The sequence below is a fragment of the Amia ocellicauda genome, chromosome 16 (genome assembly GCF_036373705.1).
Source record: "Amia ocellicauda isolate fAmiCal2 chromosome 16, fAmiCal2.hap1, whole genome shotgun sequence".
Classification (NCBI taxonomy): Eukaryota; Metazoa; Chordata; class Actinopteri; order Amiiformes; family Amiidae; genus Amia; species Amia ocellicauda.
In genome coordinates this window covers 21,708,242-21,720,512 of record NC_089865.1, presented here as the reverse complement: position 1 = coordinate 21,720,512, position 12,271 = coordinate 21,708,242, and the positions used below count along the sequence as shown (strand labels likewise).

Sequence of the window (12,271 nt, the reverse complement as noted above, 5' to 3'; positions counted from 1 at the left end):
TCAATTAAGTAATTGAGAGCTTCTTTGCAAGTAAGGGGTCCTCCAGGACCAGAGTTGGGAACAACTGCTTTATATTACATCACGATTTTTGTGATATTCCTGAAACTCCATAAACGACTAAATAGCATTAAATATTAAATACTTAAATATTTACCTGGATATGTACATACAGACGGAGATTTAGCATTTTTCATTCTTCAGTTTTTGTTGTAATATTGACATTAAAGAAAACTATCGATATCAGAGTACATTGATATAATACAACTTTAACTATTCCTTAACTTCACCAGTAGGGGGCAACAAACTAAACTATTGCTGGAAGATTTAGGCTGGAACATTGTAAGATGTTGGTATTGATAATAACTGTGGCAAAAACACAGTAGTGGCCTATTGAGGTTGGACAAATGTACATCATTCACAAAGAAAAATTAAGAGTAGAGCCCCAAAAATATAAAACTTTAATGTTTATTAGTAATTGGTACAAAATGCACCACAGATTCTTCAGCTACCCTCAGGGATTGAAGTTCATAGAACATAGAAGTTCAACATAGAACTGTTCACTCGTAACCAGCTGTAATTCACAGTAGGTGTGTAACTGTCAGAAGTAGGGATCATTAAAGTCCATATCTTTCAAGCCCTGTCCTAGTAAAATAAGCAAATTGACCATGTGTTTGTGTTTGGCACAACACCAAGCACAAAATAAATAAATCACAGAATCGGTTTGTCAACATGCACAGACAATTTGAACAAATGTTTAGAGTTGAATTAGTGAAAATAACACCAACATTGGAAGCTTCTTTTTCCCTCTGTCATCATCTAATAACCAGCAGAGACCCACCCTGATTATTATATTATAGTATTATATAAATTTTGGCAGACACCCTTATCCAGAGCGATTGGTACAATGTGTATATTTTGATTACATACATTTACCCATTTATAAGTATTATGTGTATTATTAGTAGAGCATTTGAGGTAAGGGGTACCCCACCAGGATTTAACCCACAACCTTCCACTGCTACTCATATGATATGCCATACCTAAGAAAGGCAATGATGTATAAAATATAGATACAATTAAGAAAAATTATCTGAATGTTATGAAAGATGATATTTAAAAACAAAACTCCAACCAGCGTGACAGTGTAACATATTGAATCTTAGAACAGATTTTGTTTTCAGCAATGTACACAAGTCACTCAGCAGCTCATGCTTTAATTGTAAAGCCCTGTCATTCACAGCCTCAATCCCTCTTTATCCTGTCAAGCTGACACGCCAAAAAACTTTTAACACTCGTCTCTAGAGGCATTCATCCAGTGCTATGTTGCCACAGAGCAATCCTATCTGTCGATCACAGATCCACCAGTATTTATCTCTGCAAGTTAAACGAGGCATGATTGTTACACTGGTATCCCATTCATTATTCAAAAGACAATATCCTGTACAAGTGAATGAAATAATAATAATAATAATAATAATATTAATAATAATAATAATAATAATAATAACAGAAAGTCAGTCCAAAATTAGATGAAGATGAGACTACAGCTAACTCAAAGTCTTGTAAAGGAGATGTAGTCCATTTTTGGAGGGGGGAGAAGAAATAAAAAGGAAAATATCTTCTTCCTTCTGCCGTATCCCATCAACAGTTAGAGACAGACGTGCTAGCAGTGTCTGAGAAAGAAATCACACATTGACAAAGATTATTAGGCTGTGTTAAATAGGACATATCTGTCGCTGTCTAAATCGGATCCTTAACATAGAAACATTTGTGCATTGTTCTGTGACTGATCCATCGTCCACATTTGACAGCTGCTGAAGCCGCCAAATCTTCTTGAAAGCAAATTGCAGGAATGAGCTACATGCCAGAAAAGCAAAAAAGATGGACGCTAATTATTCAATTATAGTCTCTGATGTAACATGACAGATTTGAAATATGGAATATAGCGAGGTCAATCCAGAGCATAGAACATACTCAGCTTGAGAGCGCTCTGAATGGCCAAGGCATATTATATAGATGTGCTGCAGTAAAAGCAGAAGAAATAAGATCCAAAACTGATTTCAAAGGACAAAGAGAAACAAGCAAAGGAGAGGGAAAAGGCAAATATTCCGGTACAGAGTATCAGTCAATTCTGTTCCCCCACCCCTGCATTTGTTTGCACAGTTGGGGCCAGTCAGGAAAGACAAAAGCCAGGCCACGGCAGCCGCTTCTTGCGCAGAGAGAAGATGAAGCTTCAGTCGGAGTCTGCCTACCTTGTATGGGAAATGCTGTTAGCTGAGGATGGATGATCAACCCCGCAAGGAGTTAAGAGAAAAGGGCGTCTATACCTGCAGGAGTCAGGACCAGAGCCTGGAGCAGGTCGGAGAGGGACACAATTCCTCGGACCACGTCGCGGTCATCCACAAGTACCAGGCGGTGCACCTGCGGGACAGTTTTGTGGAGAGGGTGAGAGCAGGCGTACACAACAACGCAGTGGTGTGTAGGAGAGCCTTTCATTGCAGTTAGACTTTTCAATTAGAGAAATAGCTTTGCTGGCACTTTACTACAAATCCATCGAACCTCCAACTGTATCTTCCTTTGTCCACCTGGCCGCACTTATTCTCAGCTGCAGTCACCTACCTGGGAAGGGAAAAAGTTGGCCACCAACCCCGGCATTCCTACCTCTGCCTTGGCAATGCGGTCAATGATGACTTCCAGAGTCTCGTGCAGGTAGCACTTCAGCACGCCCTCGAAGCAGTGCGCCCGGGTCTGCAGGGCCTCTCTCACCGTCATGTCCAGGTTGTTGTAGGTCTTCTGAGCGGCCAGATTCTGCGAAGGCAAAAGATCTCCCGAGTGGGTGATTCATCCCAGACTCATCCACTGTTGACTGAGGGGCTCCGTCTCTGTCCTCATTCGAATACAAACTGAGGACGCCTCTCTACTTGACTATTTTTCCCCTGAACCTCTTTCCTGAAAGTTAATCTCAGATCTGTCTAACCTGCCCTCTCTCAGCTGCACCCATGTCTTCTAAAATTGCTTCAACCTGCCGTAAATATGATTTTGTGGTTTGTTTTTTTCAGATACATAAGTTTCTTGGTTGTTATTTTCTCATGGTTTTACTTCTGCATTACTACTACACTCCCTTGGAAAAATACACAGTGCTCACAATTAAAATGAATAACAAACACATTTAATAAATAACAAAAAGATGCTCTGCAAAATACAGATCTCCATACAGATTGTAGACCATGTTACACAATACTAGCATCCTCATGCTGTCAGTAACGCCTTGTTCTTAGCATGTCTTGATCCCAGATATATTCCCCCATCTGTTTCGCCCTAACCTCTAGCGCCCGTTAACCCATCAATTCTGACACCTATTATGCTACAATTAAATGTACCACTATCATTCAGTGGCAAGACTTATTCTTCTGCTTATACTAATCACTCCAATACTGGATTATTCAGAATGTATCATAACATGTTTTCTTGTCAGATAACTATCAGTAAAGGAAATGGTGGCCATGTGTCCAGTTTAAAAAATAAAGTTCACTGTTCTTCCCAACTCTCTGGTCACAACCTCAATAACATTAAAAATAACTCATTGCTGTTGATTTAAGCTGTCAAAATATGGTGATATAGGGACCTTTTAGCAACCATGTTAGTGAAATGTTCCCTGAAAACAAGCTGCATGTACAGCTCTCATACATTACACTTGATGACTGCCCCAGATGGAATGTGACACCATAATATTTTAGCAGGGGAACAGAGGATATTTATATATAGCCCTAGCAAAAGGCATTGGATGGGTTTGACTCCAAATATCTTGTGCAAGACACTTAACATTGCTTGACCAGAGAAAATGGCACAGAGCCATCAGAACTCCCATACTGAACAACTATTGCCCTTTGAAACTGACTGGACTTTGCTGTGGAAATATACAAGACTGTGCAGGATAGGGTAGCTCTGGTGGCTGCCTTTTGTGACCACTAGACACGTGAAATTCAGATGAAGGAAGAGGGACCGCTGAAATGCTTTTCATTGCTACAGTACACTACTTACAATCACATCAAACCTGGAGTAGAGTCCTACCACTTTGCCTGAAAAGAAACACAAGGAAGTGTATGTCAGTGTCAGGGGGAAAGAACTGGGCCTGGATTTCCAGGGCTTTCAAGCTGTTGATGTAGATCCTACTGCCACAGTCTCATGTTGGCAGCTTACAAACTGTTATCACTAGCCCGGCACAATCAGTCCCTGCCCACTACAGGATATCAGATCTTGGCTGTTCTACAAGCTTCTTCAAGTGTTTTGAATTGGACTCCCTTGGCTAATGCCCTGTATTTGCTGGAATGTCTTTCGCTTAACTTTTTTTCTTACATAACAGAAAGTACAACATATGCACTCCAAAGCCTCATACAAGGTGTAAAGTAATAATACGGTAACATATTACATTATGTGTCACTAATTACAGTGTATTTACACTGTAATTACTTGGTAACTAGCAGTGTAATGATGCCTATTTACACTATTTACACTAATTGTGCATGGTTACAATGTTTTTACTGTGCTAGGGTAACACTTTATATTTAGTGTCTCTAATTACAGTGCATTTACATAGTAATTAGGGACACGTAATGTAAAGTGTTACCTCATTAATAAATGATTTGTACATAGTTTATTAAACTGTTAGGAACCATTAATAATTCAATTTGTAAATGATCAATAAGCCTTGTGTTTTGGCTGCTCCAAAAATACTATTTTGTTAAAATCTTTTGATTAATGATGAATTACATATTTTAAAAGGTTTATTAAATCATTTATAAATTGAATTATTACTAGTTCCTAACCGTTTTATAAACTATGTACAAATAATGTATTAATGACTCCATAATATCAACTGTTACCTAATTAGCTGTTAGCATATTATCTACGTTTCCTCGGGACCATGGTTTGGGTTGAATAAGATTAATTGTACAAAATATGAGTAAGTATGTAAACTACTTTTTCAACTGCACTGCAACAAACCTTCTCCATTCACGATTGGGAGGGCAGACACTCGTCTGTCCACGAAGGTTGACAGCGCTTCGTAGACCGTGGCGTCCTCATGCACAGTCGCTATCTGCTTGAATGTCCCAATCGCCACTTCCTGAATTGTCTTCTGCAAAAAGCGGGGCTTTGGGATCATGGAGCCCTGAAATGGAAACCAGAAATGCACTGAGTTCTTATCTGTTCGGTCAAGGTTTCAGAATATCAGTCTCATTCTTGTATTCTTTTGCACTGATTTTAAAGATCTATTTGGTCATTGAAACAAGCCCTGAAAAATACCAGTGACAAAAACCGAAAACTCACAAAAATATGGAGGAACTTGAGGATGCGTTTGTGTGTCAGGATGTGAAGAACATTCCCGGACTCAGGGTCAATCACAGGCAATCGATGAATCTTGTTCTTCAGCAGGGAATATATGGCATCAAACAAGCTGAAACGACGATTGCTTACTGTTTCACATAAGAACAACTTATAAAGCATGGATATCATTTCTTATTCCCGAATGTTTTAGAATTTCACAGGCAGTTGAAACTATATTGTCACTTATAGTGAAATATAAAATGTGTTATTTGTGTTAAAAAAAAAAAAAAAAAGTATGAAGATCTGAAAATCTGAAGAACTGTGCAATTTGAAAATAAATCTGGGTTTTTCGTGGATCTGAAACATAATGATGTTATTTACCTGGAATCAGGTGTGATGCTGATCAGTGAATTTAATGAATACTGTAAGTAAACTTCTGGAAAGGAGAAGAAAGACAATTATGAACATCAATGGAAGTATATATATTAAATATTGTATAATTTAAACTGGTTGCATTGTTGGGATGAATTTAATCCAACATTTTTTATATCACCTCTCCAAGTTTCAATTTTATGTTCTTCCAGTTCATAAATCTGTACCTGTGAACCACAAAGAAACATATTAGACAAGTAACATGAATATTATTTATACGTTTCTCCTGACAAGCACTGTGCTAAATCATTATGTGCAGTGTTAGCTCTTCTCCTAACCTGTGGCCGGATTAAATCAAAACTTTGACCCAAATTGCAAATTACAAACCTGTACATCATAGCAGTTACATTTATAAATAGAAGATAGTGGCATCTAAATAAAAATGAAGCCGCAACTGAGTACAGTTCTGTAGTTTTCCATTAGCACGTAGGTCAAAGTTTTGATTTAATCCCAGCCCTACTTTTTTGCTTCTTATTCATTTTTCTATTTTAAAAATGCTTAAAGGACATATGCATCCTGCCCTTCATTTAGAGAGCCACATTCTTCAAGATGCTGATAGTTTACAATGATTTAAACATACTGGTTAGTGAATTGAACTTACCAAGGGGGATTTGTAGTATCTGTGTAGGATGTTGATGAAGTCAGTGATTGTCAGCATCCCTGTAGGAAAGGACAGGGACAGGGAATGACAACCTGCAATCTTACAATCTTAGAAACTGACTATTTGTACGAGTGTGTCCAGGTAGTTGTTAGTTGTTCACTTATGGTACAAATTGTCAACTCTGAGATCTGAGTGAAAATACATAAAGGTTACATAGCCAAGAGAAGCTGAAAAGGGCCTTATCTTCCCTGGATTTCCAAATTAGCCAGATCAATAATGATTTGACTAGTCCTGGGGAAGGGCTATATTTAGATTAAATTATTTGACAGGCCTGCCAGTTCCTGTAGACACTGGTGCCCAGGTGTCTGACTAAATTTAGAGCCGAGGCTTACTAGTGGGGAGACGAAAGTGAGCACTAAGACTGATCTAGGAGGGTTAAACAGCTACTGCCATCGAGGTCAGTGGGAATCATTGGTCTTCCAAGGGATCACGTTTGACCTGTGCTTTTTAGATGAGAGAGCTGAAGACAAAAAATATCTTCTTAGAGAAACATAACCATCTGCTGTGGGGTTTGTTTTCTAAGCTTGGAGTCTAAAAGGCAGAGTTCTGAGTCATGAATGCAGGATGAATACAGCTCTGGCAGCCAATGCCCACCCTCACAGGCGTCAACTGGTGTCCTATGTGACCTTCGAGGTCCTCTTACCTACGAAACACTGCATCTTATTGTCCCACAGAGGAGCTGCCCTCACGCCATTGGCCACCAGAGCAAAGAAGGCCTTATTCACCTGCCCAGGGAACAGGGAACATCAACATTACTACATTCATTCTGCAATTAAGGGTCTGTCAAACTAGATATGCCAGTGCTCCAGTGGTCTTTTGGCATAGCGGGCTTATCGCTCTACTGAGTGGAGCTCAGGGGCAGACTGGGACCCAAAATCGTCCGGGGAAGTTTGCGTCCACTGGCCCACATTTATATCAAAATCAACACATTCCAATATAATAATGAAGCTCTTATATTGTTAGGGTAAAACTTATTTCTAAATTGTAGGCTATATATAGCTACTACCAGGATGTCAAACATATCAGTGGTGATTTAGTTATGGCAAAGTATAGGCTATGATGCCATACCATGGCTTCATTATCCAGAAATCACAAATATTATTATTTTATTATCATTATTCATTAGTTATTAGCAGGGGGACATACAAAATATAAGAGCATTACAAAAGTAATAGGCATTCCTATTGAAAATATCATAGCTTTTGCCGTTTACAAAATATTTCGTCTCCTCAGGTCTCTGTCTGCTGCCAATTTGTGGTCAGTGAATGCAACATTACATCAGCGTGTTTAAGTATAGCAGCTTCATTGACAGCAATGTCTAACAGGCAGTTTTGGTTGCAGATGCTTGTCAGTGTACAGCAACTGTACAGCCAACGAGGAAGCAGCACAACTCTAAAACAAATGCTTTAACACCAGACAGTAATTACATAATTAAACACTCATACAACATAATTACAATTTATTATGTTTTTTACTTAGCAGCATAATTGAGAGCAACACTATGAGTTTTTGCAGTTAAACAGCTTTTACAGTATCGCACATTACTCCAGGTATATGAGATACAAGCCAGGACTTATTTCACTCATGAGAACTGTCTGAGTCCAACATAATGTGAATAATTTGGAAAGGGAAAGCGGTGAAATCGCCACAACCGGACCTTTTCTGTATCTTAAAATAGCAACTATTGGCTATTGTCTCAAATTACAAAATACATCTTTAACACTATTAAACACTCCTACTTGAATGTGTTCCATGTAAACAGTGTTTCAATTTACAGGAAATCTGGTTGATCAATCACGTTCTAAGAAAATCCGGTCTAGTCCAATCAGTGAGTGGCCACCCAGCCTGAGATATCGTGATATTGGATTTACTCAAGAGATGACTGGTCTGATCTTGTGTGTGCACAAGAGAGCGAGGCTGCCAGGTTAATAACAGCATCATTCATAGCATGTAATGGTGAAATTATTATTATTATTATTATTATTATTATTAATAATAATAATAATAATAATAATAATAATAATAATAATAATAATAATAATATTAAAATCAAACACAGACCAGCGGCACACCGGGGATTCTCTGCTGCTGTGCGGAACATTAGGGACTGCTGGGTGATCAAATGATGGTATTTCAAAATTATTAAAAGCATTGACCTAGTCAGCCCAGGCCCTCTACCTCAATAACACAACAACAAACATATACGAGACACGTTGTTGGGACAGTAGGCTACAAAACACCCACTAAGGGAAGAGGATGTGTGGCCATTGCCAACCTTTCTTCTCAGATAAATCATTTCAGGTTCTGAACACTCACCTGCAAAGTGGTGTCAAAAATTACCAATTTGGAACTGGTTGGAATGGCATCATAGCAGCAGTGGTTCATCATAAATTTTGTGTAGACATCTGTATCAGGCTCCAGAGCTGCTGGAAAAGGAAATAACACACAATCCTGCTGGGGCTGGTCAGCCTGTAGTACAGTACTAGAGATTGAGCTGTTAAGTTGTATAAATCACTTAATCAAAAAAAAAAAAAAAAGATTGACATTATGTAAATCTAGTTAGGTAAAGTGAACTAATTTGGACAAAACTATTGCATCAGTGCAATTGTTCTCAGAAAACGTTAACTGTTACTAAATGCCGAAAAAAGTTGATTTCATTGCAGTATTTAGTGCAAATGTTTGTGATATTCATTGCTTCATGGTAGCAGACCATGATCAGTGATATTAATGATCATTGATTAAGAACCTGTCATTTATTTTTCAGTTCCAATAAGGATAGTATGCCCCAGTCATATTAAGCATCTCTTTTATTTCAGCTCATACAGGCACACAAAACTTACCTTTATTTTTCATCACTAGGTCATAGTCAACACAGGGGACCTTCAAACGAAAAAGATATGCATCAAATATTTATTTCAATTATTGACATATATATTACTACACCACAATGCTTTTTCCTTTCATTTTGTTTGTTTTCGTACTTTGGCATTCATTTCAATTGGGAAACTAGAGATGAATACAAGCATAAATGCATCAGTATCTGTTGTTTACTGCTGCCTGTAAGTTTCTGTCCTTTAAAGATGTACAAAGGTATTCATCAAGGCCCCAGAAGTACACACACAATTGCTCACTGCCCATTTCAAAGATGTGCATGCTGTAGGCCTAAACGTTCTACACGTTCTAGAAGCAGTCTGTGCTTTCAACTGATTTTAGAACCAGTTTATTATAATCCTTCTAGTTCAGTAATGTTTAAATACAATAGGTTCTTCTGTAACTCTTCTGAAAATATCTTAACCCTTTCTTTCACTGTTAAATCTGACACGGTCTCTCTCTCTCTCTGTAACATATTTTTTCTATCAGCAGTTCAGTGTGCCTTCACTTCAAAGGCTGCCTCTTGGGTAAGACTTCAGCCGTGAGAGATGGACTGCAGCCCTCGTCCCGCCTTGTCTCTCTCTCTGAGAGCTAAGACAGGGAGCTCCCTGAGGCGTATGGTATAGGTGATTCAGCATGCCATACCTGAGAGGGGGGGTCCACATCCATGCCAGTTTGTTCCATGGAGCTTTACAGATCCAAATCTGCTAGCAGTCGGCCCGTGAACATACTCCTACTTTGCTCCCTCCAGGAGCCCTCCTCTGTTGTCTAAATTGGGAGCCGCAGCCTCTGGCATGCAGGGGACTGGTCTGTGAGGGGGAGGGACGCAGCAGATGTCTGTGGGAGTCGTATACAAACAGCAGCAGTCCAGGGAAGAGGCAAAAGGGCAGCAAAGGCAAAAGGGCTCAAGTTTGCAGCCTGTTGAGTCTTTCCCTGCATTCTGGCAGGACAGGGGGGTCTTTCAGACAGCAGAAGGCACCAGCAACCCTCCCATTTCCCAATCTAAGTTTCTGTTGTGGGTTGTACATGTGTATTGTAAAGCACTTCAGAGTTTCTGAAAGCGAAAAACAAATGAACAGCAAGCCAGAAACTCTCTCTCAAAAGCCCAAATGTAGCTGATGCCTGATCTAAATTACTGTTACACAATGTAGCTGGTTTTGTGCCGGTTAGGGAACAGGTAAGTTCATTTTTTTTCACCTCAAATCTCCAGGATGAAAAAGCAAGGCTGTCAGTCAACAGTGCCAACAAGAAGGTGTTTTACATATATAAAGAGTTTCACTCCTCAGTGTATTTGTAAAATACACAAACAAAATAAATACATACATGTTTATTTTTTGTTTTTTCTCTTTTCAATCTGTAAAGTGCTCCGTGGCTACCCTGCAGAGGGCGCTATACTAAATAAAGATTGATGGATTGATTGACATACATACATGCACAGATACACATTTACTTGTTCATTTTTTATATCTATTGTGATTTAAATCTACCAGATAAGTGTTAACAGAGTAAAACAATCTTTACCAGAGCTGATCAGGTTTAACAAGGTGCACAGTTAAGGGCTTTCAGAAAACTCTGGATTTTAGAAAACATTTTGTACTGGATCTTCAGCTAGTACCTTATGAGCAGGCAGAACTGTGGCTTCATGGGTCGTTTCCCAGGGGACCCTTCAGAGTGGAGCATTGTACCACATGACCTCCATTTGAGGGGAAAGGGCTTCATCATGGGTGCACTGTACTGCTTCGACAGGTGACTCTGGGGTCTTGATAGGAGAAAGTCTCCACTGATGTTCAAGGAACCCCACTCCGCTGATTGTGTCTAGGTTTGCTTCACTGCTGGGGTTGGGTGGGCTTGAGTCCAGAGGGTTACCTTGGCTTGTTACACAACAGCCCTGAGGTTTCACACCCAGTTCCTCGAGGGCGACATTATCTTCAGTCTTTCATGCCACCTGGAGTGCTTCATTAACCCAATGTATCAGACAATTAAGTACATATCAACATGGTTTCAGGTTATTTTACAGTGGACACCTACTGTGACAGGAAGCACATAGCTCAGTAGTGCATGTTTCACAGGACACGTGGCAGTGGCCTGTATTTCTTGAGTATTAGTACCTGGAGGTTTAATGGCAAGTTGGTTGACAATCTGACATTCCAAGAACAAAATATGCACAAAAATCAGATCTTCTCACTGGGTCTGCTACCCTATAACTTTGGCGTCCATTGATGTGGAGAACTAAAAAAAAAAAAAAAAAAAAAAAAAAAAAAAAAACAGCTTTTCACATAACTCAAAGTAGTAATCCTTAAGAGGAATGAGTGCCAGACAGGCTGAAAAATGTCAAGGGGCAATGAATTAAAACGTATTACGAAAGCAATGATCAAAAGGTGCTGCAGTTGTGAAAATGGAGTTGAAAATATGGTAGCCCTCCATACATGCATTACGTTTTGAGTCAGTTCTGACTTCTACAGTGTGCTGCTGAACAATGCATCACAGCTGCCTTGACAAGAAACAAAGTGCAGGAAGGATTCTCGACAAAACAGAAATGGTTCTTAAAGAAGGCAGTTCTTTGCATATTCAAAGAAAAAAGCAGTGGAACCGTCATTTGTCACATTCCTGAACTTCTCAGTATGATTTGAATGAAATTACAGCAAATGGTAATTAATAGCACCATGAAGTGGGAGAGAGGCTGGCAGCACCTAAAACCTGTCACCCTCAATGCCAGTCTCCCATCTTTGAAGAGGTCTTATTGCAACACTTGCTGCAGAGCTGGCACCGAATCTGCTATGTGTCAGACTCATTACAGATGCTGCTATAATTAGAAGCTGCAATCTGATGGTTATGTGGATTCATGTAAGTGGCGTATCTCTCAGGATGGGTTTGCTACAGCACTGTGGCTGATAGAAAGCAGGAGCTATGGTAGGATACTGCACTGGAATAATAGGAAATATGCAGTGATATTAACATTAAACCAAGACTGTATAGTAGGTA

At 39.3% G+C, this 12,271-nt stretch overlaps 1 protein-coding gene across 6 annotated transcripts; it reads right to left on the bottom strand.

The window, feature by feature from the left end:
- Positions 1–444: 444 nt before the first annotated feature.
- LOC136711656 (5'-AMP-activated protein kinase subunit gamma-1) lies at positions 445–10,266 on the bottom strand. 6 transcript variants are annotated; one of them, XR_010804767.1, is made up of 13 exons: positions 9,935–10,237; positions 9,259–9,298; positions 8,735–8,844; positions 7,062–7,143; positions 6,359–6,417; positions 5,879–5,924; positions 5,707–5,761; positions 5,329–5,455; positions 5,005–5,170; positions 4,042–4,079; positions 2,662–2,808; positions 2,253–2,421; positions 445–1,673 (listed from the first exon to the last, which is right to left on the bottom strand). XR_010804767.1 is itself a non-coding variant. In XM_066688037.1 (13 exons), the coding sequence occupies exons 1-13, from the start codon at positions 9,971–9,973 to the stop codon at positions 1,642–1,644; spliced, it is 1,032 nt and encodes a 343-aa protein (XP_066544134.1). In that variant the 5' UTR covers positions 9,974–10,236; the 3' UTR covers positions 445–1,641. The 6 variants fall into 6 exon arrangements, 4 of the variants coding, with proteins under 4 accessions (XP_066544134.1, XP_066544133.1, XP_066544135.1 ...); XM_066688037.1 differs by having other exon boundaries at positions 2,328–2,421; positions 8,735–8,841; positions 9,935–10,236; XM_066688036.1 differs by having other exon boundaries at positions 2,328–2,421; positions 9,935–10,235.
- Between the last annotated feature and the right edge of the window lie 2,005 nt (positions 10,267–12,271).